This window comes from Lotus japonicus, chromosome 3, assembly GCF_012489685.1.
Source record: "Lotus japonicus ecotype B-129 chromosome 3, LjGifu_v1.2".
Lineage (NCBI taxonomy): Eukaryota > Viridiplantae > Streptophyta > Magnoliopsida > Fabales > Fabaceae > Lotus > Lotus japonicus.
The window spans coordinates 94,180,497-94,207,723 of record NC_080043.1 but is presented as its reverse complement, the minus strand read 5'-3'; the positions used below and the strand labels follow the sequence as shown (position 1 = coordinate 94,207,723).

The following is a 27,227-nucleotide window of genomic DNA, read 5'->3' as shown; positions in this document are numbered from 1 at the left end:
GTTCCTTCATGTGCCCCTCCGCCTAGAAGCCTGCCAGGAGCCGCTCCTTGTCCGTGCCTCACTGCACCGGCGATCACTCCCCGCCCTCGTCAGCCCCGGGCGTCACAAAACATATTTTGAAATAGTGATGACCAATGTCTAAAACAAACATATTTGACAATAGTGATGACCAATACCTCAATCAGAGATTTTACATTTGAATCGGAAATATCAAAATTCACTATGTAGATATAAATAATCATTATTTAGCAATAAGAGTTTAAAATTTTACCTTTGTTTTGAATTTTGAAATTATTTGCGGGTCCTTGCAAATTTTCAAGACGTTAAATGCTGATTTAAACCACCTTCCACATCTATCCTCCCCTTCAACCTTGAAAAGAAATTCCTTGTGCACTAAATCTACAATTTCTTGTGGGGGGTCTTCCATGTTCCCGGTCTACATTGAATTTAAATTAAAATGAAAATATTAATATATTATGAATTAAGTGAGCAATGAAAATGTACCTTTTTTTGACATGAGTATGTTTACCTTTTCCATTTTTTCCAATATCTCGTTGCCTTTTTTGTTCATCAGATAACAACCTTCGCGATAAAAAACAGTAAACGTTGCAGATCCAATATCATCAGCAACATTAAGCAACAATTTGTACCTGATGTAAACATTAATAATTAAATAAACTGAATATTTTACAAATTAATTTATTTAGGCTTAATTCCAGTTTAGGTCCCTGATGTTTCAGAAATGGGCGATCTGCACCCTCCATGTCTAAAAGTTGCGGTCAAGGTCCCTTTTGTATCCAAACTGTGCCAACGAAGCCCTTCCGTTAGCTTCCGTCTGTTGACCAAACGAAAATGACTTACGTGTAATTTTATTTTCTTTAAACATTTTTTTTTGTCCAAAATCCTTCCCCTCAATTCATCAAACCTGATTCCCCCCAAATTTTTCTCAAATTGAACCCTAATTTCATCAAGGTCATTTCAGCTTCTGTTCACTGATTCTGTTTCTCTCTGTTTTTTTTTTGTTGACGTTATTTTTGGGTGGTGGGGACAGGGTTTACGAGGTGACGATTGATAAGGAGAAGGAGACAGTGACTGTGAAGGGAGCCATGGACGCGAAGGCAGTGGTGGCGACCTTGATGCAGAAGCTTAAGAGGAAGGTGGAGGTGGTTCCTCCAAAGAAGGAGAAGGAAGGTGGGAAAAAGGAGATGGTGGCAGTGGTGGCAATAAGAAGAAACAGAAGGGTGGTGGCGGCGGCGGTGGAGGTGATGACGACAAGGAGGAGGAGGAGGGCGGCGGCGACAAGGGGAAACCGGAGCATCAGAAGCAGAACAAGATGGTGGATTTGGCACCTGTTTATGGATATGGGCATCAAGGTTATGGCCCTTATTGATATGGCGATGGTGATCTTCACTACATGGGGCAATTGCACGAAGGTTCATGAGTTTGCTTTTGGGCACAGTTTTTTTTTTTTTCTCTTTGTCCCACCCTTTTTCTGGTGTGCTACACTCCACTCCTCATGAAATTATTTGATTTTGTACCTCTTATGAATGAAGAAGATTGATAGAAGAATTAACAGATAAGGATACAGACAAAGTGAAACTAGAATCAAAGGATAAGAATAAAAATGAAATATATTTCCCACTTTAGCAGCTACTTTTTGTGTTAGAAACTAGAATCAATTTGATTTGCAATTGCAAATTCTCTGATGCTATGCTATGATGTTGTAAATTGCAATTGCAAATTAGGGTTCAATTGGAAATATAGGGTTCAATTTGGGAAAAATTTGGGGGGAATCGGGTTTGATGAATTGGGGGGGAATGATTTTGGACAAAAAAAAATGTTTAAAGGAAATAAAATTACACGTAAGCCATTTCCGTTTGGTCAACAGACGGAAGCTAACGGAAGGGCTTCGTTAGCACAGTTGGGATACAAAAGGGACCTTGACCGCAACTTTTAGACATGGAGGGTGCAAATCGCCCATTTCTGAAACATCAGGGACCCAAACTGGATTTAAGCCATTTATTTATCGAATTTGTAGATTATCGTATGTTAGGAGTGACATGTTTGTTACATTTTTCACAATAATATTGTGCTCCGTCAGAGTATGCTGCTGAGTGACATTCGCAGTTATGGTAATACCAATCATTTGTGCTCTAAATTTTCTTACTCGTGGCATATATAATGAATATTGTACGCTGTAAAAATGAATAAAATGTAAAAAAAAAAATTCGTAGTTACAACTGATTATTAGATGAGCAATGCTATATAGTACGAGAGGGCACGTACGAAGAATGCACGAGAGTAATTTTGTGGCGGTTTTAAACCGCCACAAAATTACAACTGCCAAAAAAAAAGCAAACCTACTATTTCTGGCGGTTCAAAACCGCCACAAAATTACAACTGTCCAAATAAAAAGAAAAGCTACGGTTTCTGGCGGTTTCTAACCGCCAGAAAATGCTTCGTGCGTGGTGCACGAGCCCCAAGGTCGTGCCCCACAGCATTTTCCTTATTAGATTAACAGTGATGATAACATAAGTAAATGTATTACGTTTAAATGTAAATACTCAGTAACATGTTTTTTAAAATGAGAAATGATTGTACTTGATTTTGTTGTTATTTTTTAGATAGTAATTTATTTATAGAAAAAGTAATTAAATTTGTATAGTGTAAACTTTATTTTTCTAAAAGGAGGGATTATAGTGTCTACTGTTGTTATAACTCAATATAAAACACACTATTTAAGATCCATTAAATACGTTTATATAGTAACAAAAAAATACTTTTATATAAGAATTTTTATATTTATTAAATGATAATTAAAATACTCGTTAAAAGACCTTTAAGTAGATTTTTTTTTTACAAAAAAATTAAAACGTTTTTTTTTAAGAATTGAATATAGTAGTTGTTGACTATGAATTAATCTTTTTTAAAAATGTTCAAAACGTGTATCAAAATCTTTTTTTCCTATTATAACGTTATGAATTTAAAGCAATTAAATTCAATGAAAAAGTATAAGAGTTTATGGTCTAATTAATTGATATTTTATCTCACTGTTCATGTGTTGTTAATTTGCCATAATAGGTGATTATTAAATTAGTTTAATAAGTATTTAAGTTTGTTGTTAGTGTTTAAAAAACTCTAACCCCATGAATTTTGTATTTAAAATGCATTTTTGTTTAGTGTACTAACATTAAATTTTATTTACTAATTTAATAATTTATTCATTAATAATAAGTTAATAATATAATAAGTAATTGTTTTATTTAATTAAAACATTGAATGAAAATCAATGTCTTTTTTTTTAATAAAAAAATGTCTAATAAATTAAATTAAAAGTGATGAGAACATACCGATCTGCAAGTAACCAAATTTTTAATACTTATGCTTGGGAAAAGCGTCAGGAACTCATCTTTTTCAGTAACGTTTAATCTTTCAATTACAACGTTCATTACTTGAGTATGAACTGCGTCACACTCAAATAATCTGCGAAGAAACAAATATTATGTTGTTATTTGTCATTTAAATTTGTTCAAAGTAATATGAAATCCACAGTACATACATACCTTTCTCTGTAGGACACTGCTTGTGGAATGTCAGGATTGAACATTACTTTAGTGCAGTTTAACCCAGCAGTTAGTTTATATTCCCCTGGAAACAAATTAGCGATCGATTGTAAGTTTAAGTTTGAACATGTTGATTTATTATATAGAAGTTTATGTTTTTTTGTTGGTCAAAATAATTAAATGTACCTTGATGAATTGTTACAACTCCCAACAATATGATAATAACAACATGTTTGTGGTCTTTTGAATTTAGAAGTGCATCCAATTCGTCGACAAATTGGCCGTATAAAAAACATTTAATTTTTTTGCTGGAAAAAAATTAAATAAAAGTTTGTTAACTTTCTTCCGTAGGAATTTATAGAAATTAATAATACTAATTTGTTATTGATAAAAGCAAATTTACCCTTGAGATTCAATTTCAATGTCTCTGCTCTGCGTATGGACTCCGTTCCGCTCAAATTCGTTGTAATATCCGACGTGCGTTACTTCTCCCATAACATTTGTTTAATGGTAATGTCAATACATGGAAGAGTTGATGTATTTGAAGTTATTTAAATGAAGCTATTTACATACCAACTAAGAACCGCTCATCAAAGTCAGGATTTAGAATTTCATGCACGTTGTCAAATATCAAATCACGCATAGGAAACACATCTTTATTATATCGAACCATCCTTGTCCTACTTTGCAAGTGTATCTTGTAGATATGCCTAGATTCACTAACACCTCGGAAATTATGCCATACCCAGAAATAATCAAAACGCTATACCAAACCTTCCGTGATTCTGTTGGCAAAACGTTAATGAAGGTAAGTTACGCCTACACTCTGCATGGACTGTTTGACCCTAGAAATGAAGGAGTTACATATGAATTTATGTCCGTGAATTAAATTAAAATACAATTACATATTTAATAATAGCGAAATTGTTTCTGGTTTACATACCTTTCGATCCATCAACAACAGATTATAGAAAGAACCGTCGCGTCCTTCCTCATCTTCTTCCTCCTCTTCTTCAGCAAACCACACCCTTATTACTCGAACGACAATAGTCCAATCATGTGCTAAAGGAGTTAGTTGGTCAAGTAGGCTATAGTTCGGATTCATGATGCATGGAAGTTTTGGAGATGAAAACTAACGTCTAGTGATTTTGGCCTGAACTTGTGTATCATAGGAGATGTATACTAAAGTATATATATAGGCTTATTGCTCTTCTGTGATTCCTAATTGATTTTGTTTTAATTTTTTTTTTTGGTTGAAGCTCGAATTTTTATTAGTATAAGTTGAAAATTTTAAAAAATTTAATGCGTTATTCAATTTTTTACTTGATTCCGAATTTTTCATTTATGTATGTAGGTTTTATTTACTTAATTAATGCACATAATTTTGTATAATTAATGTATATAATCAAGTAATTGTAATTAAGGAATTATTACTAAGTTGTTGCTTGTTTTTTTAAAAATAAATCGATGTAATTAATGTACTTAATTGTGATGGATGAATTTTAAAATTAAATAATGTTATTATTTTTTTTATTCTAATTTAAAAGTATTTTTATTCGATTTTCCTAAATAGCAGTCAACGGTTTTAAGGAAAGATATTTTTAAGGAATATTTGTTAAAAATAATTGAATATAATTAATGCAGTTAGACTATTTTGTTATTTTGAATTTAATGTACTTTCTCGCGTTATTAATGCAATAAATTTGGTATATTTTTAATAAATATGGTTTTTTTACGCATTAAAGGTTGAAAAATACCTTTATTTAAATTTTAATTTTTTTAAATGCTAAACATTATAAATGCGCTTGATTATATATTGAGTAAAAGTTAATGCAGAAAAAAATCATTAAATGCGTGACTAATAATTTTTTCGTACACGTAACTTAAATTATATAATTAAATCACTGTAATTAAGGAAATAAAATAAATTTTGTCATGAATTTTTAAAGATAAGTCAACCAAATTAATGAAAAACTTTTACGGATTCATTCTAAAAATAATTGAACGTAATTAATGCAGTTAAAATATTTTGTTATTTTTAATTTATTTTACAATATGTCGTAATTAATGCAATAAATTTGGAATAAATGATGGTTATTACTATTTTTACCCATTAAAACTTAATTAAATTATAATTTATTTGTAGTTAAGTAGTTTTTTTTAGTAACAGGGGAGTAACTGCAATTAAATAAATTTTATTTTATTTTATAAATTTTAATAATCAAATTGTTAAAAAAAAAGTCAAGCATTAAATCAAGTTTTTTTTGTACCAATAAAGGTTGAAAAATACATTTTTAAAATTTTTACTTTTTAAATGTTAAAAATCATAAACGCGTGTGATTATTAATTGACTAAAAGTTAATGCAGTAAAAAATCATTAAATTTATGACTAATTTCATGTTTAAGCATTAATTAAAGTATATAATTAAATCATTGTGTTTTAAAAAGAGAAAAAATATAATGAAATCATTGTAATTAAGGAAATAAAATTAATTTTGTCATGAATTTTTAAAGATTAGTCAACTGAATTAATGATAAACTTTAACAGATTCATTATAAAAATAATTGAACGTAATTAATGCAGTTAAACTATTTTGTTCTTTTGTATTTATTTTAGAATATCTAGTTATTAATGCAATAAATTTGGAATATTTATAATAAGTGATGGTTATTCATTTTTTTACGCATTTAAACATTAATTAAATTATAATTTCATTATAGTTATGTAATTTCTTTTTTTTTAACAGGATTACGCCCTTGAATGAAATTATAAGTAATTAAAATTTTAGAAATTTTATTTTCTAAAGTTTAGTAATCAAATTGTTAAAAAAAGTCAAGCATTAAATAATTTTTTTCTACAAATTAAAGTTGAAAAATACATTTATTTTAATTTTAATTTTTAAATACAAAAACACATAAATGCGCGTGATTATTTAAGGAATAAAAGTAAATGTAGGAAAAAGTCATCAAAATGCGTTTATTAATTTGTAATGTGAGAAGTTATGATTTTTAATCACTACTTTAATTAATTTATTTATTATTAAATTCGCAGTGTAATATGTTTCAATATGATTGTTTAACAATATTTTTGGACAATTAGTAAAGAAGCAAAACGTATAAAGAAAACCAATAATAACAACAACATAAAATAGAATTGTTAAGCAAATTAAATAATGTCGTCAAAATTAAAATTTGCAATCACATTGGACTAATTTATGTAAATTTGTGATGCCTCGTAAATTTTACCGTCATACAAATTTCATAAAATTCAGAATTATTTAGGTTGTGAATTGGATAACTTCAGAAAAATCAACATCCGAGAAACATATAAATTCTTTTAGAGACTTCCCATTAGACTGAAGATGCTTGTCAATGTAATTAATTCAATGTAACTACTTAATAATGCAGTAAATTTGTAATATTTGTAACAAATAATCGAAATTAATTTTGTTACGCATTAAAACGAACGTCCATTTTTTTTTACAGTTAACGACCTTCTTGAATGTAAGTGAACGTAATTTTTTTTGGTTACACATTTTTTTTTTGGAAACTGGTTACACAATTAATTGTAATGTAATTACAATAATGTTGTTTCCCTTTTTAATAAACAATAGTAAAAACATTCAAGAATTAAAGTAATTTTTTGTTTCAATTATATTTTGATAAAGACCTTTATTTAACATTTTGAATTTTAAAAATAGGAAATGCGTGTTATTATTAATTAACTAAAATTTAATATAGAAACAAATCATTAAATGCGTGACTATGTATTGTTTTTATAAAAAATGATTGAGCTATACTAATCATTGATTTTATCAATGTCTAAAAATAAAAATGAAAATGAAAAATAGTTCAAGTTCGTGTGATGCAGCCCTTAAGAAACAAAACAAATCGTCATAATAGTACTGACAAGAATTAGGTTTATCATAGTGAAGAACAGAAACAAAGTTCATCAAAATTTCACTACAACTCAAATGCTAAATTTGCTGGAATTTATGAAAACAATTGGGTCTTCATTCTGTTAAGGTGAAGACAACGATCTGGGAGCGTTACTTCACCATTAAATCTTCTTCAAATAGCTGCTCGATAAAAAATTATGGTTGGACCAAATATTGCAGCTATATATCTGTCAGTAGTGCCTACATCGGTGAACAACATATATTTTATAAATTAAGAAATAACTAAATAGTAAATTTGAAAACACTAATTTGGCAATGAAAAATTGTACACGCAACATACTTGGGTACGTCTTTACTTTCCCAAGCGGAATCAAAACCACTGCTCCGTGTGCACGACCAGTGGAGACGAAATCAATGTATTCGTCTACAAAGTTCCTTATCAAAGCACATTTTATTTTGGCTCTACAAAATCAAATAATGAAATACATTAGACTTTTTGGTCTAAAAAAAGATTGAAATTATTTTCACATCAAGGCCAATACGGTTACCCTGCTGTAGAAAGCTCAAATTGAACGATCTTCTCGACATTTCCGTGAACATTGTATTCTTGAACTCTTCCAACTTTAGTTAAAACTCCAATTACATCTATAATTTTTAAAAATCAGAAAAATATAGCCGACATCTAGGTTTAACAAAGTCTCATCGATTAAACAGTTGTAGCCGACATATAGGTTTAGGACATCGGGTAATCGGATAAAAGAGTAGGGTGAGCGACTTATGGGAAAATCATTAATTTGATGGAACCAAGTATCATCTCGGAAGTTGAGTTAAATTACATAAAGCATTTAATGTCTTTTAAGATTTTATATAAGGAAATTAATATAATTACGTAATTTATATAAGGAAATTGAAGGAAATAAACAATTAATTTTGAACATTAATTTCCTTACATAAGACTTAGCTACCGAATTTTAAAAGTTTTGAAATATTTTTAACTTTTTTTTATAATTTGAAATTATTTTACAACTAAAGAAAAGGGGATTCATGTCATTAATTTTTTTATATAAGGAAATCGATTATTTAATACGTAATTAATTATTTAAATGTTTTTTTTCCAGTTTGAAAATGGAAATTATTTTAAATAAAGAAAACGTGTTTCACGTAATTAAATATTTTATATAAGGAAATAGAAGGAATTAATCAATTAATTTTGAATAATATTTTCCTTAAATAAATAGTCAATACATTAAAATTTATTTAATTATTTTAAATTTCCTTATTTAAAAAAAATGAAAATAGCATTTATTCCATAAAGCATTTAATGTCTTTTATGATTTTAAATAAGGAAATTAATATAATTAAGTGTTTTATATAAGGAAATAGAAGGAAATAAATAATTAATTTCGAAAATATTTTCATAAATAAATAATCATGGAATTAAAATTTATTTAGTTATTTTAAATTTCCTTATTAAAAAAAAACGAAAATAGCATTTATTTCATAAAGAATTTAATGTCTTTTATGATTTTAAATAAGGAAATTAATAAAATTAAAGGTTTATATAAGGAAATTGAAGGAAATAAATAATCAATTTCGAAAATATTTTCCATAGATACATAGTCAATGCATTAAAATTTATTTAATTATTTTAAATTTCCTTATTTAAAAAAACGAAAATAACATTTATTTCATAAAGCATTTAATGTCTTTTATAATTTTAAATAAGGAAATTAATATAATTGAGTGGTTTATATAAGGAAATTGAAGGAATAAATAATTAATTTTGAAAATATTTTCCTAAAATAAATAGTCAAGGAATTAAAATTTATTTAATTATTTTAAATTTATTTATTTAAAAAAATGAAAATAGCATTTATTACATAATGCATTTAATGTCTTTTATGATTTTAAATAAGGAAATTAATATAATTAAGTGGTTTATATAAGGAATTGAAGGAAATAAATAATTAATTTCGAAAATATTTTCCTTAAATAAATAGTCAATGCATTAAAATTTATTTAGTTATTTTGAATTTCCTTATTTGAAAAAACGAAAATAGGATTTATTTCATAAAGTATTTGATGTCTTTTATGATGTTAAATTAGGAAATTTTTTTTTAGAAAGCTAAATGGATATTATTAATATAAAGACCTAAGCCAAAATAACTCGAGGTGAAATAGTACAGAATGAATAATCTGTCTAAGCACAAACTAGCTCAATAACAACCCAGAGCTATATAGAAACCCACCACCAACCCGCAAAATGACTACAAACATCACCCAAGACAAGGCCTCATTAAAACCTTGTTAGGAAAAACCCAGTGGGATAAAAACCTACCAGAAAAAAGAGTACCACTGTCTTGGGTTAGTCATTCTGCAAACGATCAAAAACAATACATTTGTTGCCCTCCTCTGGTCTAAGTTCCTTTACCTAAGAGCAAAACAATGAAAAACAATAACAGCAAACGCCTCAACGGCAGCACCAGCAACAACAAGACATAACCAGCACCAGCAATCCAGATCCGCGTAAAAAACTGCAAGAATGCAGCAGCATCAATCAGCAACAGCAGCAGCAAGAAACAGCAGCAAAAACAACAGCATTTACAGAAACAGCAAACAGCACCAGCGGGATCAACAACAACAGCAATCGGTTACAGCAACAGCAATCAATAACAGCAACAGCATGCAATAGCAGCAACAGCACACCAGCAGATCAGCAACAACAGCAACAAAAACAACGGCACTCCAACAACAGCAAACAGAACCAGCGAGAGATCCAGCAACAACAATTGCAAACCAGGATCCAAGTTCAGCAGAAAAAACAACATCAGCACACTAGCATCAATCAGCAACAACGAACACAACAGCAGCAAAGAAACAATAATTTCAGCAACAGCACCAGCAATAATCTCAACAGCAAAACAGCAAGGGACATAACTATAGCAGCACTTCATGATCACGACACACACTCCAGCAAATTGCGAGCAAATATTAGATGTCTTTGCTAATTACCTGCAAACACAAGAAACAAAAATACCAACCAACAAACTCACAACCAGCCTCCCGTAAGATTAAACCTCAAAAAATAACCAGACGGGCTCCTCACAGAAACACCCTTGTTTAGCCAACTCATCCGCCTCTGCATTCCCTTCCCTCAAAATGTGGTTTACCCCATTACACACCACCAGCGGCATTAAATAATCTATCATGTTCAATTCATTTGTGAGCTTCCATGGTCTATTTTTTTCCCCTTTGACCCAGCCAACTGCTAAAGTGGAATCGCTTTCCACCTCCACAGAAACAATCAAATGTTGTTGGCAAAAAAGCAACGCATACAAAATGGCCAGGACCTCCGCCTCATCAGCTCTCTGGACCTCTACTTTTCTAGAAAATTTTCCAACCACAATCCCCGCACTATTCCTCAAGATCCCACCGACCCCACCACAACCAGCTTGAAAAGACCCGTCCACATTAAATTTTAAGGTAAGGCCTTGCGGGGGTTTCCAAGGCACAGCCAAGCGAGCACTAACCTTTTCAATAACATCAATTTTTGTGAATCCTCTAGCAAACTGATCGGCCCCGTAAGGACACTCCTTCCACCATGCCTTTATCCAAGAGAATAACATAAACAGGTGAGATTCCCACGCTTCTTCTGCAATATACACTTTGTCATTAAAAATAACATCATTACGAGCCCGCCACACCACCCAGCATATCGCATATGGGATCAAATCCCAGAGGATTCTTGAAGTACTTTGACGTAGTGAACCCCATTCTGCCAAGCACACCTGAAAAGAACCAGGTATCGTCCACCAGACACCCTCTCTATACAATACAGCTACCCATAAGATCCATACCTTCGGACAATGCAAGAAAAGATGGGTCACGGATTCAGCTTGTGATGAACAGAACACGCATGCCACTCCTTCCTCCAAAGCCACTCCTCGACGCGCCAAGTTCTCCTTTGTAGCCATTCTGTTTTTCTGCACCTGCCACATAAATAAAGCAATTTTTGACGGTAAAATAGGCCTTAATAAATTTGGAACCATCCAACCCTCCTCTGTGAACCAGCGTGCCTCAACAACTGCACAAAGGGACTTCACAGTAAAGAAACCCATATTATCATGTTTCCATACAATGCAATCTGAATCTACATTTACCCCTTGCTTAGGAACCAATTGCTGTAGAACAGCCTGGAAGTCGTTATGTTGTTCTCTTTCCCAACCCAGAAAGTCCCGCACAAAAGATATATTCCATACCCATTTATGGCCTGCCGTCGTTCCGCATTCTAGAACTGTGGCTCTCTTATGCGAAGCTGGTGCAAATACACGAGGGAAGATGAGCCTGAAAGGTCCCGGACCTGTCCAATGATCTATCCAAAATAATACACCAGCCCCCTGTCCCACCTGACAAGCCAAACCATCCCTGAAAACACTCCCAACCAAACCACTTTCACTCCATATTGCACGCACATCTGCCAAAGGTGTAGATAATTTTTTCTGGTCTAACATATCTAAGTTCAACGATATTAATTCCACAGGCAAATAATATTTTCTACAAATCACCTCCCGCCATAAAGCCTCTTTCTCTTTTCCAAACCTCCAAACCCATTTTAGTAGCATTGCCTTATTTTTCCACTCAAGAAAGCCTACCCCCAATCCCCCATACCTATTCCCCTTACATAAATCCTCCCAAGCCACCCACATTATTTTATTAGTAGTTTATATAAGGAAATTGAAGGAGGATTTATATAAGGATTTATATAAGGAAATTAATGTAAATAAGTAGTTTATATAAGGAAATTGAAGGAAATAATTAATTAATTTCGAAAATATTTCCTTAAATAAATAGTCAATGCATTAAAATTTATTTAATTATTTTAAATTTCCTTGTTTAAAAAATACGAAAAATAGCATTTATTCCATAAGACATTTAATGTTTTTATGATTTTAATTAAGGAAATTAATATAATTAAGTGGTTTATATAAGGAAATTGAAGGAAATAAATAATTAATGTCGAAAATATTTTTCCTTATATAAATTTGGCTACCAAATTTAAAAAGTAATTAATTTTTTTTACCTTTTCTTATCATTTTAAAATTTGAAATTATTTTAAAACCAAGGAAAATGGGATTCTCGTAATTAATTATTTAAACGTTTTTTTTTCATCTTAAAAATGGAACTTATTTCAAAAGGGATTTTTTTTAAAAAAATCGTATAAAGCAATATATTGACATGAATAATATTGTTATTAGACTAACTTAAATTGGCTATTAAAAACAAATTTTTTTTTCAAAAATGTATGGTAAAAAAGTGTTTTTGGTATTTGACTAAAGTTCTTTTTTATATATAATCTTGTTTGGATCTTGACCGTAAAAGGATGATAAAGAAAAGAAGCAACCTGAAAACTAGATGAGAGAGAGGGAGAGTAGAGAGAGAAGCTCTGGGTGGGTGGCGCAGCCGCGGTGGTGGCCGGCGCAGGAGCATGTTCAACGATCGGTGAGGGGTTCAAATCCAAGGTATGGTTTCAAGGGTCAATATCCAAATGCACGATCAGTGAGGGGTTCAAATACAAGGTATGTCCAGCGCCCTCCATGGCCATCATGACGGCAGAAGGATCAACATCAGTGGAGAACTCGACGTGGATATGGTCGGAATGATCAACACAAACAGGCGGCCAACACAGCGGTTCCGGAAAGGAAAATTCCTCAGCATCAGCAGGCATTTTATGATCAGAAAAACGTGAAGACACAGGGGCTGTCTTTTTCTGTCTATGTTGATGGTTTGAGTGATAGGATTACCTTGTTAAAATTGAAATCAATCTTTGGAAAGGCAGGGAGAGTCACAGATGTTTTTATCCAATTCAAGAGAAAATTTCAGTGTCGTTTCCGGTATGGGTTTGTCCGTTTCCAGAATGATGAAGAGGCCTGCAAGGCAATTCGGATACTCAATGGGTGGCGGGTGGATGGCAACTACCTCGTGGTTAAAAGGGCAAACGACAAACAAACTTCCACTAATTCAGGCCTCAAAAAGATATGGCGACCAAAGATACAACAACATCAAGCAATCCCTGACGGAAAAAAGGAGCCAACAAAGGAAGAGAATTATGTTCAGTCACAAGGGGAAGCAGGACAACCAGGAATTGGTCAATTGAGTTTTACAGCTTCTGATATGGATAATATGTGGTACCAACGCTGCGCACGAGCTCGTACGCTTGAGGCTAAACCAGTTGATGTTATCCAGGATGAACTCGCTCAGATTGGTATGTACAATTTTCGCTTCATACCGCTTGGTGTAGATGAGGTTCTGTTAGAATTTGAGAGTAAGGAGGAGATGGAGGATACTTTAGCAGAATGTAGCTTTTTCCTGGAACAGAAGTTAGCAGACTTGCATCCCTGCACTCCGCTTACCTTTGGGGTTGCACATTTGGTGTGGATTCGTCTATGGCAAGTCCCATTATGTTTATGGTCTGATTCTTTTTTCACAGCAGTAGGGAATAGAATTGGCAGATATGTGAATCTGGATGATGCAACTAAATATCGCCATCGGGCTGATTTTGCTCGCATCCTTGTACGCATGCATCACCCGCTTCTTCACTGTTTTACCATGTCAGTAAACATGGAGGGCACGACATGTGTAATTCTGGTAGAGAAAGATGAGTCTGTTTTTTATTACGGAAAGATGGAGTCCATGCCATCAACGCCAGTGAAGGTATACAACTCGGAGGATGCTACAGATTTCGGTGATGATTCGGGGACTAATGATAACATTCTTGATGAGGAGGCATCTGCGCTAATTCTTGACTTTGATAAAGGGTATGATTCTGTTGCTGATGTTGAAGTAGGAGAACAAGATGAGGTTTTCAAGAATGATAAACTAGAAGGGCTTCAAAGCATTGTGGATGTAGAGGAGAAACAATCTGAAACGAATTCAACAGAGTTGCTTGAGCTTGGTACTTCATTGGATGGTCGTGATAAGAATTTGTCCCTGGATTCGTACGCATCGCCGGCGGTGGAGGCAGCCCATGACCGGCCGGTTCTGCACCAGACGGGGGAGGAGAAAAAATTTTCAAATTCAAACGTAATCAATGGAGCTTTCAACGCAGGAGAGGAAGTCATGGAGCAGCTACAGGATTTGAAAGAAACGGGTTATACGTTGGAGGAAATTGAGGAATGGAAGAGCAATATTAAAGCAGAAGCAATAAAGATATCCAAAAATCAAATCTTCCCTCATGATTTAAAAAATCCTGATTTTATTTTAAATAACCAGTTTTCTGTTACAGGTTATTCTTTCAACACTCTGGATATGGCTAAAAAATATAGCTGGCCTTTATACTCAACTTAATGGGACCCACTTCAAGTTCAACAATTGCAAAGGCCCTGTTTGCCCCAAGGTTTAAACGACAGAACTGATTTCCTGAGGCTGGCAACGTATTGGACAGCGTATTTTGCTTCTGCGTTCAATGTACAAGACTATGGCAATCAAGATCATTACGTTAGAACATCCCCTCACCAAATTGTCAGGCAAATCCTTCCCGACAATGCTTCCCTACCTCAACCGTGCGTCCCCCAGGAGTCCCAATCGCCTTCCAGGAAGCTAGACATTCCGCCGGCGGATTTAACAACACCCACGCCTCACAACTCGCCAAACACAAACTCTTCCAAGAAAAGTTCGCAGAGGGGAAGGTCAAAGGGCAGCAAAAATAAACCTATTGCTTTACCAGATGATTATCTCGAGCCAGTGACAGGGGAAGATGGGGTGACAACACGCGCGCAGCGAGCTTGGTTGCTTGGAAAGGAGTTAGGATTAAAACCTCGAGGTTCTGAAGCATTGATGTTGAGAGGATTGGAAGCTCAAATTTGTGAAAACCACCCTCATCTTAAGTGAGATGTCGGGGCCTTGGCTCATATGGAATGCATGTGGGCTAGGAGGAACAATGAAGAGGGAGATTGAGAAAAAAAAAAAAATTCAGCAGCTGAAACTAGAATTACTTTTTCTTTGAGAAACACAATTAAATGAGTAGCGTTTGTGGTTGTTGTCATTACTATTGCTGTTATTTGGTGCTGGTTGCTGTTGTTGTTTTGTTGCTGTTCCGTCAATTCTGATGCTGTTGAACACAATCGGTTGCTCCTGATGTTGTTGTTGCTGCTGCTGACAATCGCTGTTGCTGTTGTTAATTGGCTGCTGTTGAATGCAAACTACTACTGCTGCTACTTTTCAGCTGTGGCAGATGTTGTTGTTGTACCTGTGTTTGCTGTTGTGCTGATATGCTGTTGCTGAAGCTGGTATTAAGTGCTGGTGTAGATGCTTGCTGTTGCTGTCAAAAGAAATATGATGTTGTTGCTGTCATAAACCAGCTGCTGCTGCTGTCAAATTAAAACTGTTGTTGCTGTTGCTGCTGGTGCGAAAATGGACGCTCGTTGTTGCTGGTTTTGCTGATTAATAAGGATGTAGATGCTTGTTGTTGCTGTCAAAAGAAATATGTTGTTGCTGTTGTTATAAACCAGATGTTGTGGCTGTCAAATTAAAACTACTGTTGTTGTTACTGATGGTGCGAAAATGGAAGGTCTTTTACACATGCTGCTGCTGGTTTTGCTGATTAATAAGGTTGAGGTCGTAATGGATACTTGGGGATGAACCTGTTGGTGCTTCGACTTCTAGTGGCCGTCTTAGTTTTAGAGTATTTGTTTTAATGCATTGTGCTAAAGGATGTATTATCATTGAACTCAGGTACAGAATGACTATCTCATGATTGTAGTTCTCTTTTTCCTTGCTAGGTTTTTTTCCCATTGGGTTTTGCCTAGCAAGGTTTTAATGAGGCTCTATCTTGGGATTTCGTTTATGCCATTTTGTGGGTTGGTGGTGGGTTAATTTTTGTTCGGCCAACTTGTTCATAGGTCGTTCGAGTTCAGTTCAGATTGTTCTTGGTTCTCGCTTGGTTTGCTATTGGCTCAAGCGCTCATATTAAATATATACTTTTCATTTTCAAAAAAAAAAAAAAAAAAGAAGCACCATTGGGCATATATGGGTATCTTATTATTATAAATCGCCGGTGAATGCAAAATTGTCAAATATATCAAGCTTGATTCAGCCCACAAGACAAAGTGATGAAGTCAAGGAAAAAATTGTACGTGTAAAACAAAGGAAAAACAAAGTAAATCATGAGAACAATTCCAAAATGAAAAAAATAACAATTAATCTTGGATTTTATTTGATAAATAAAGTAAATCATGAGAACAATCCTCTCATGTAGATTGAGAAAAACAAAACCACGAAAAGATACCCAAGACAAAACAACAACTGATTAAATTTTGGAATGATTAACAACTAACTAAATATTTCCATACACCACCTTAACTTCAATAATTATATTTGCTATTCTTTCAAACCTAAAACAAACTATGTCACCGCCTCTAATTTCCATTAATTTGCAGAACACTCACGGAATCAATAATAATAATATACCCTTTATCCATATCCGTGAAATTGTTATTTTCAGCGTCTATAGGTCTAATGACACCATAATCCTGTAAAAAAATTGTTGAAAGGGAATGAGGAGAATAGCATATTAGGGTTAGTAAAACATTAATTTTGAAGGAATGAGATTAGATTACAATAACACACACCAAAGACATGAAAAATTGATTTCAGATGAGAAAAAGTACATACCTTGTATAATCATGAAGAACCACAAAATGAGATCTTAAAGCCATGTAGAAAGACTCAAAAAATACAAAACACAGGAGATGATTGAAGAAGCAGTGTAGGTTAAGGAGAAATCCAAATATTGGAGAGATGAATGAAGAATAAGAGTCTTATATAGACTTTTAAATAGAGAGGAGTGTAGGTTAAGGAGAAGGGTGTACATTAAGAGGAAAGGAGAAATGATTGCCATGTAGGATTTTTAAAGAAATTAGCCAATCATGAGATGCCACGTATGCGATGATTGGACCTAGAAAAATCCCTGAATGTATATATTATGGATATTACTTCATAATTGACAACTATAAATTAAACTAATTTTTATAAGACTTGAAAATTGCATTAAATATGTATATCTTTCTTAACAAATAATTTTTGTACACAACGTTCAATAATTAACTAAATACTTAACTAAATATTTGTAATAAAAAAATACTTAACTAAATGTTTAAAAAACTCAACAACTATCTATCAATTATGTTATGTTGAAGCTTGTTGGTTATAAGCTTGTATTTTGAAACTATCATCTTGTCATCTCTTTAAATTAACTCACATTTTGTATTTCGTCCCTACTTCACATTTTGTATTTCAGTACCTACTACTGTATTTTTTTGTATGTGTATGAAAATAAACGGTTGGAAGACGTCCTCCTAACTTTTTGCTTGACGGTACCCAACCCATGAATCTCTCACATATTGAGCGGGCGGACACTCTAGAACACTGAAAAAATAATAATATTTTCTTAATTAAATATATCTTTGTATTGCAGAATATAGATGTCTTAAATAAATGGTGTTTTATAGTAATTTTGTAGTAATTTAGCTTTTGTTTAGGTGTTTATCTACTTTGTCTTTCTTAGGTGTTTTATTTATTTATAATAAACCTTATTTTATGTTTGTTTGGTAGGGTTGTTGGCTTGTTCAAAGGTGACTTTCTTAATTAAATATATCTTTAGCATGCTTAAGTGCATGTTCTAGCAAAAAAAAGTGCATGTTCTAGCATACATGGGACGCTAACTCCAGAGTGGGTAGAGTAAAACATTGGAGCGTTGACGTTTGTAATATAATTTTTACAAGTAAATTCATTTCTCTTGGATTTAATTTGTTTGGTGGAGGAGAAATTGTGAGGAGAGATAAGAAAAAGAAAAGAGAGATAAACAGAGAGAACAAGACAACTTTGTTTGGTAGAGTCCAGATTATGAAAAGTGGGGAGGGTTGATGTGAGATACACTTACTTTTAAGTATCTCCTCACATGTGCGAACTGCGAACGAATGAAATATGGAAGTGAAGTATTATTTTACTCACTTTCCTCTCATATATACCCTTAGATAATACTTTATTTATTTACTTGGGTGATAGTGTCATTTTACTATAATTTACCGCTTTCTTTCTCTTCTATTATTTCTCTCATATTAAACCATCTCATTTTCTACTTATCTTCTCTTTTCTCACTTTCTCTCATAAAGCAAACAAACCACTCAGGATAAAGGTCAACCTTGACAAGTAAGAACTCTCCTGAAGCCGAGGTGTGCCTAGTACCCGCATTGATGAGCTCAAGTAGCTGTTGGGAATGAATGCGGTGGAGAGTCATCCCAAGTACTTGGGGCTGCCCACGATTGTGAGACGCTCGAAATCTCAGGTTTTTTCCTTTGTAAGAGACAGAGTTTGGAAGAAATTGAAATGATGGAAAGAAAAATCCTTATCAAGAGTAGGTCGTGAAGTGTTAGTCAAATCAATTACCCAAGCAATCTCCACCTGCATAATGGGATGCTTCGAATTACCGGCTACCCTTTGCAACCACATAGAGAACCTTATAAGTTGCTTCTACTGGGGGGGCGATGTGGAGAAAAAGAAGATGCATTGGCTTAGTTGGCAGAAAATTACCAGAAGGAAGGCGAAATGAGGTCTCGGTTTTAGGAAGTTTAAAGATTTCAACAAAGCCCTTATGGCCAAGCAATGTTGGAGGCTCAGGACCAGCCCCGCCCCAATTCACTCCTAGCTAGAACGATGCAAGCTAAATACCACCCATCCAGGGATGTTACAAAGGCTCGGCTGGGTTACAAACCTATCTTTACTTGGAGAAGTATTTATGGTGCAAAAGAAGTCATTGACAGGGGCACTTCATGGAGAATTGGTGATGGAAGCCAGGTTAAAATCTGGCAAGACACTTGGCTACAACACAAACTAACATAAAGATCGGGGCAACGTGAGCAGCACCCTCATTCTCTCAATCTGGTGGCGGACCTGATCAACAAGGAGACAAACTCTTGGAAGACCCAACTGATCACTGCAACATTCTCCCCTTATGAGGCAGAGCAAATCCTGAAGATTCCCCTTCCCCTTCACGCGAAACCAGATAGATTGATGTGGTCTCACACAAAGCATGGAAACTATTCAGTGAAATCGGGGCACCACTTTCTCCAACTGGACTTGAACGAAGCCACTTCATCAGACTCAAGCTCAAACTCGTTCTGGACAAAGCAGTGGGCTGTGGATATTCAACTACGCTGCAAAGAGTTACTATGGAGAGCTGCCCAGCAAGCGCCACCTGTGAAGCACAATCTGCACCGACGAGGTTTGGAGGTGGACCAGATTTGTCAGTTACGCGGGGACACGAATGAAACCACCACACATGCCCTGCTCACTTGCCCTGAGGTACGCAGAATATGGTTTTTCCCCCTAGGTCTCCACATAGAGGAAGCAGAGGTCCTTGATTTCAAGAGTTGACTTGAAGCAATGATGACTAACCGGCCAAAGGAAGGCCTACCTTGGCTATTCTCCCTCACCTGGGCAATTTGGAAGAGGAGGAACCTTTGGTTGTTCGAAGCCAAGAGCACACCACCCCAAACCGTAGTTCTCCAAGCATCACTAATGCGCTGGTCCCTTTTGCTTGGCTATTCTCAAACGCCATTGCTATCAAATACCTCCTTCTAGACCAGGTCATTTAGTTCTTTTTTGGCTTAAATACTCTATTGGTCCTTGAAATTGTAAAGGGAATCAAACCTGGTCCTTATAAAATTTTCGTATCAAATTGGATCCCCAATTTTTTTTTTAATTCAATTAAGGACAAAGTGTACTTGCCGCTGATGTGTCTTAATTTTTTCATTGTCAGCTTTTCCACGTGGATTTTATCTTTTTTTTTAATACAAACTAATGCCACCTGATATGATTAAATGAAAATTAACATGAATTCCTAATTAAGCCCTAATTAACTAAGGTTAGTGAAGAAAGAAGGAACTGATCCAATTTTGTTTACTTCCCCTTTTCCCCCATTTTTTTTCTGGATAACCAAACGCACAAACAGAGAAGAAAGATCAATCTAGCCCGGCATGGTGCTCTGCCCTCTAGCCTCTTTCTCAGCTTCATCCACCCCAACGGAAGGACCCGCTCCGCTCTCATCGTCGTTTGCGGCGAAACGCTTCACCTGAGAGAATCTGGGTGCTTTGGGTGAAAACCCGATGAGGCTGCCACTGAAAGAGAGGTTGGGAGATAACAGGGGTAGGGTTGTGGTCGACATGGCTATAGGTATGGGTGTCGATCTTGGATCTAGAGAGGAATTGTCATTGCAGTGTGTGATAAAACATAAACAAATTCAGCAGCAAAGCTTGAGCAAGACCAAAAAGTGGAAGAAGCAGAGGCTGCCATGGAACAAGCTGTGAACTACCTCGAATCGGCCACGGAAAGCACCATGGTTTTGATCTGGGTTTTAGATCCAAATTGAGGTTCCTCTTCCTCTGTCATATGGGTTTCAAATTCAGATTGAGGATCCAGAACGTGTCTCTTCACTTATTTTTCCTCTTCCTTCCTTCAACTTCAAAGTTCAAATCAAATAAATCGTTGATGAGGGATTTGGGAAAATATGGAACCAAGGGATTTAATCAGTGTTGATGAGGTTTTGAGAAATTAGAACCCAGGGATTTTTTCTGTCAAATTGTTGATTAGGTTTTTTCTCAGATTCAGTTAGTTTTTTTTTATTAGATTAGAATTTTTTTAATGATATGAGTTGGATTTAAAAAAAAGGAATAATAATTAATTATATTTAAAATAAAATAAAAAAGCCACGTGGAAAAGCTGAGTGAGATAAAAAATAAGCCACATCAGACCAAGACACACTTTGGACCCAATTAGATTAAAAAAAAATAATTTAAGGACCTAATTTGATGCGAAAATTTTACAAGGATCAGATTTGATTCCCTTTGCAATTTCAGGGATCAAAAGAGTATTTAAGCCTTCTTTTTTATTTCTATAAATTGTCAAGTATGAAGTAACTTTCTTCCAATCATAATCAGAAAATGTTTTCTTTGTGTATTTTAAAGTCAAAAGGTCTTTGTTACTGTTGCTAATTTACTTTGAGTTTTTGGGAATCATGTTTGATGATTTTATGAATTTTAATAGTTTGAATGAGGGTTGCTGAAATCAAGAAAGTATCATTTGAACTGGGGATCTTGAGGGGAGAACTGATTCAAATTTTATCATTCAAATCCACTTAAGTTTGAGTCTTTTTTCCGAATCTCAACAACTTCAGTTGGAGGTTTATGATATTCTGTGAATCTTCTTACACCATTGCTAATTGGGCCATAAAATGAGCAGCTTGGTTAGTTTCACTCTTTATCACCACAACTGTTTACTCGAATTCACCTCTATTGAGTTGTAAGGCTTTGATTTAAGCCCTATAACTCAACATATGTGAATTTGAGTCGAGAGTTGGGGTGATAAAGCGTGAAACTAGCTGCCCATCTTATGACCACAGTGGAGACAAAAGAAAGAGTTCAAAGAATATGATGACCCTCCAATTGAATTTGTGGATGTTCTGGAGAAGGGCTCAGCCGGATATGAATATTGATAAAACGAAGAAGACGGTAGAGAGGAGGAAACAGGGGAGGAAATAAGGGAGGGGTACTGGTTCAACCCCATGATTTTCCATTTGTCAGCAGCTCCTAGTACAGGAGGGGTTGATGAAGGGTTATTCGAAACCTAAGAAAAGGAATGAGTGATGGATGATATTAAGACTTCAGTTCTGATATGGGGTTTTGTTGAGAGTTTGATGCAAATTTCTCAGTCCCTTGATGTAGGAAAATTTTTACGGTAAAGTCAAGATGTTTTAATTTCAATGTCATTCGATTGAGTATAAGAAGAATTACTTTCCTCTTTACTTGATTGTTATCAACCCAGGATTTACGATTGTTCCTCTCCTGTAATTAGAGCTTAATTCAAGTGCCTCTTCAATTTTGAAGTTCATAGTTTTTGATAGTGTACTTAGTACGTTAACATGGTTTGTTACGGAAACTGATTTCTGTTATAGAATAAATAATCTAGCTAATATAAATACAGTCACACATGTATCTAGACTTGAGTTAGTTCATTCATTCATTCTGAATATATATAATAAACAATTTCTATATTCCTTTTCTCTCAACATTAAGAGTTTTTGCTTTGCAAAAATCTTGTTATTCACTTTGTCTACCTAAACTGAGAAAGTGATAAATTTTGAAAGATCTAAGAGTGAAAATATAAATTTTGGAGATCATTTGAAGTGTCTCAAAACTTGTTGAACATCCTTAATGTCACAATAGGAGAAGCTAAGAATTGGCTCACTTAGGCCCTGTTCGGGGTGGCATAAAGTGGGGTTGAAGTTAGTTTTTAGCCTGTTTTAAAACATTTTACACCCTATTTTGAAAACAATAAAAAAAAAAAGGTTTTCAGTTTATTGATTTTAGTTTGGTGCACAAAGGGTGCTTTCACGTTTGGCTTCTCTCTATAACCTTTTCTGCGTCCCTGAGAGCTCCAAGTCACATCTTTCTAGTGAGTGCCTTCTCTTGAATTTGGATCCTCTCCAGCCAAGGCTCTCGACCTTTGTTGTTTTTTCTTTCTCAAATTTCATGGTGCTGTTGTTTTGTTTTCCTCTTTTCCTAATCTCCATCTTTTCTCTCTATATATAGTTGCTTCGTAAATAGAATTGTTATTAATCTTGTTTCTACATGACTTAATGAGGTGTATTTGTTCAGTGCAACAAACATAGATGAGCTTTTTGCTACTGGTTTTTGGCAACTGATTTTAATGAGGAGTATTTGAAAACAGAAAAACTGAAACACGGTTTTAAGTTTTGAAAATTGAAAACAAGGCCTTAATGAGTTGCAATGGAAATGTCAGGCAACTTATGGTGATATGTAAGAGACGTATAATGAGTTTGCAGGTGTCCACTAGGGTGGGCAACTTTTTTTTGTCCACCGGCATCAGGGTACTTCAGATTTTACCCCTTCCTCTCCTTCTTCCTCCCACTTTCCTCACCCTCCTTGCACATGTACTTCTTCATCTGGACAGTACATGAATGCAAACAACACAACTTTATTTCATGGTAAATCAAGTAAAGTGTTTAATCAAAAGCGTAACCCCAGTCATTGCTTGAAGAAAAAGCCAAACACTTATTCACTTCTCCATTACTTCCCAGTTCCCAACCAACGTTTTGTGTCTTTCTCTCTGAACTTTGCTTTGTTTTATAATAAGAGCATCTCCAATGCTAGTTCTTAATTCTCCTCAGTTCTCTATTTCTGGGTTTTGTAAAGAGAGTATGGAGGTGAAGGTGGGAAGGTAGAGGGTGCTGGAGACAAAAACGTGCGAGGTTGAAGGCAGTAATGGCCGCTGAGGGATGAAAGAAGATGGAAGGGTATTGAGAAGGTGGAAGAATGAATGGCGAGGATTGTGGTGTTTTCTAGAGGTTATTTAAGGGTTGATGGTGGCTGAGATAGTGGCTTCAAAAGGAAGAAGATGATTGAAGGCCGACTCTGTTTTAATTAAGGAGATGGTTAATTAGAGGGGTTGTTAATTTATGTTTTTGCCCTTTTACCATCCAACCAATTCTAACTATTGAATTAAAGAATATTCTAAGATTCTTAGATCTAATGGTGATTAATTATCGCGCACCGGTGGACCAAAAAAAAGTTGTTCACTATAGTAGGCACCGAGTTATAATGGAATATAATCTTTTGTTCCCAAACTAGTGTGTTCACCCATGGGAGGAATATCGTTCATAATCTTTTGTACTTTTTTCTACAATATAGACAAAAATATGTTGATTTATTTAAATCCTCGTGTGAGAAATTTTTAGTATCAAAATTTCATATATATATATATATATATATATTTCTATACTTATGACAAGAAATCTAAAATTATATAGAAATTTATTTTTTGTTATTTTAAACTTGAAAAATATTATAATGTAAATGTTATTCTCCGTGGAAAAGTTATGATAAAAATACTGATTTTATTGTAAATTTATTTTTCTACTAATTTTAAGGTATATTTATTCTCATGTAAAAAAAACTCCTCCCGTGAGATCTCTTTATCTTGTAATTTTATCAAAAATAAATGCAGAATATATATACTGAAAGTATACTGAAACTATACAAAAATTTACTTTTGTATTGAATTTAACATAAAAATAAATTTATGAACGATATTCCTCCCATGGGATCTTTTTATATTATAATGTAAACATAAGTAAATACATACTACAAATTATATGGACTACTCAAATTATTTAAAGAAATGTGAAAATAGTACTGAAATTATATTAAAATTTGTATTTATATTAATTTTCTCATTTTCAAATAAGATGTTCCACCTTGTTAATACATTTTATCTTATAATTCAAACATAAAGAAATATAGACTTTATGTGCATTACAGTTTTCTTGTCCATGTACAAAAAAAAATCACTATTAAATTATCATATTCTTATATATATTTATTTACTACTACAATCATTGAAAGATTTATAAAAAAGAACTACAAATTTATTTTCTATTAATTTTAAGATTTAATTGTTGTCAAGTAAAATATTTGTCCCATGGGAGTTTATTTTGTAATTTTGTCTATTTCGTGACTTCAATGTCATCTCTGCGCAACGCAATTGTGTCCCTATTCAACAAACACCAAAATTCCAAACATGTTCAATCCATCATCATCACCTCTGGTGTATACTCAAACCACGACGCCATTTTCATCACCAAACTCCTCCAATGCGCGCCATTCTCTCACACTCAAACCGCCTCTCTCTTCAACACCATCCACACTCCCAACACTCGCCTCTTCAACAAACTCATCGCAGCATTCTCCACCAGTGCTCACCCACAAACAACCCTTCATTGCTATGCACGAATGCGGCAAAAGGGTGTGGAGCCAGACCAACACACCTTCCCTTTGCTTCTCAAGATGTTCTCAAAACCGGTTGTTGAAGACCCTTTTATGATTTATGCTCAAATTTTTAAACTTGGGTTTGATCTTGATCGTTTTGCTGGTAATGCTTTGATTTCAGCTTTTGCGAATTCTGGGTTTATTGGAAGTGCATGCCAGGTGTTTGATGAAAGTTCTGTGAAGGATATTATTGCTTGGACTGCCTTGATCAATGGATATGTTAAAAATGATCTCCCTAGTGAGGCTCTTAAGTGTTTTGTGAAGATGAGGTCGACGGGGACGGGTGTTGATGCGCTCACTGTCGTTAGCGTTCTACGTGCAGCTGCGATGGCGGGTGATGATAATTTTGGAAAGTGGGTTCATGGTTTTTATGTTCAGGCAGGAAGAGTGCAATTGGATGGTTATGTTTGGAGTGCTCTTATGGATATGTACTTCAAGTGTGGTCATTGTGATGATGCTTGCAAAGTGTTTGATGAAATGCCTTATAGTTACAGAGATGTTGTTTGTTGGTCTGTGCTTGTGGCTGGTTATGTGCAATGTAACAAGTTTCAAGATGCTATTCGTGTCTTCTGGAACATGCTATCAGACAATGTTGTGCCGAATGAATTTACGCTGACAAGTGTTCTTAGTGCTTGTGCTCACTCAGGGGCATTGGATCAAGGAAAGTTGGTTCATCAATACATAGAATGTAAAAAGGTTAGCCTAAATTCGGTGGAGCTTGGGACAGCATTGGTTGATATGTATGCAAAATGTGGGTGCGTGGATGAAGCTTTAAGGGTATTTGAAAACTTGCCAGTAAAAAACGTGCAGACTTGGACAGCCATTATTAATGGGTTGGCTGTGCATGGGGACGCCTTAGGAGCATTGGAAGTCTTTTCACGCATGTTGGAGAATGGTGTTCAACCTAATGGAGTTACCTTCATTGGTGTTCTCGATGCTTGTTCTCATGGAGGTTTTGTTGACGAGGCGAAAAGGTTATTTGAACAAATGATTCATACTTATCATCTGAAGCCAAACATGGAGCATTATGGATGCATGGTTGATCTACTTGGCCGGGCAGGGCACTTAGAAGATGCAAAACAAATCATTGATAACATGCCAATGAAGCCTAGCCCTGGTGTGTTGGGAGCTTTATTTGGTGCCTGCATGATTCACAAGGATTTTGTAATGGGTGAGAATGTAGGCAATGCCTTTGTTAATCTGCAGCCAAACCACAGTGGTGGATATGCACTTCTGGCAAACTTGTACTCAATGTGTGAAAACTGGGAAGCAGCTTCTCAGGTGAGGAAGCTCATGAAAGAAAGACAGGTGGAAAAGACTCCAGGATATAGTTGGATTGAAGGGGCTGGTTTAATTCATGAGTTCAAAGCAATTGACCATTCACATGTCAAATCATCTGGTGGTTAACCAATGTTGGAGAGCTTAATATTGCAACAATGCATGTTTGGAAACTCTTCTACAGTTGATTTTGAAGCCAAAATCAATTCCAAGGAGAAATTTCATTAGCTTTTGAGCTTTAGAATGACTGTGATGAAAGAGAAACCAATCCTAACATGCTTTTAAACTGGCTGCTCAAGCTCAACTGAATGGAGATTTTAACCTAGCATCCAACACTAATGTGGGTCATGAAGTGTATGCTTCGTTTTATGTCTCCAAGACCCAGAATCAATCTGCTATTGGAGAAGCTAAGGGAAGTAGCTTATCTCCACTATGATTATAGCTTTAACTTGGTTTCTGAACGAGTTTCCAATATTAAAGGAAGTTGTGATGGAACCATGTCCAGCCACAGAATGTGGGTGCCAATCTCATTGCCCCTAATAAAAAAATATAAAAAGCTTTAATGGTCATTATTATGTCAACTATTTGCA

General features: G+C 34.5%; 2 protein-coding genes and 1 long non-coding RNA gene across 3 annotated transcripts; 1 reads left to right on the top strand and 2 right to left on the bottom strand.

Annotated features, from left to right (window-relative positions):
- Positions 1-10,533: 10,533 nt before the first annotated feature.
- On the bottom strand, positions 10,534-11,973 carry LOC130745059 (uncharacterized). The gene has a single exon (XM_057597205.1). The coding sequence runs from the start codon at positions 11,971-11,973 to the stop codon at positions 10,534-10,536; it is 1,440 nt and encodes a 479-aa protein (XP_057453188.1).
- Positions 11,974-16,646: 4,673 nt separating this feature from the next.
- LOC130743057 (uncharacterized) lies at positions 16,647-17,247 on the bottom strand. Its single transcript, XR_009021337.1, has 2 exons — positions 17,132-17,247; positions 16,647-16,989 (listed from the first exon to the last, which is right to left on the bottom strand). It is a non-coding gene; the product is annotated as an uncharacterized LOC130743057 (long non-coding RNA).
- A 7,755-nt stretch (positions 17,248-25,002) lies between these two features.
- LOC130747638 (pentatricopeptide repeat-containing protein At1g50270) lies at positions 25,003-27,206 on the top strand. The gene has a single exon (XM_057600625.1). It carries the CDS (start codon positions 25,054-25,056, stop codon positions 26,764-26,766), a length of 1,713 nt encoding a protein of 570 aa, XP_057456608.1. The 5' UTR covers positions 25,003-25,053; the 3' UTR covers positions 26,767-27,206.
- Positions 27,207-27,227: the final 21 nt, after the last annotated feature.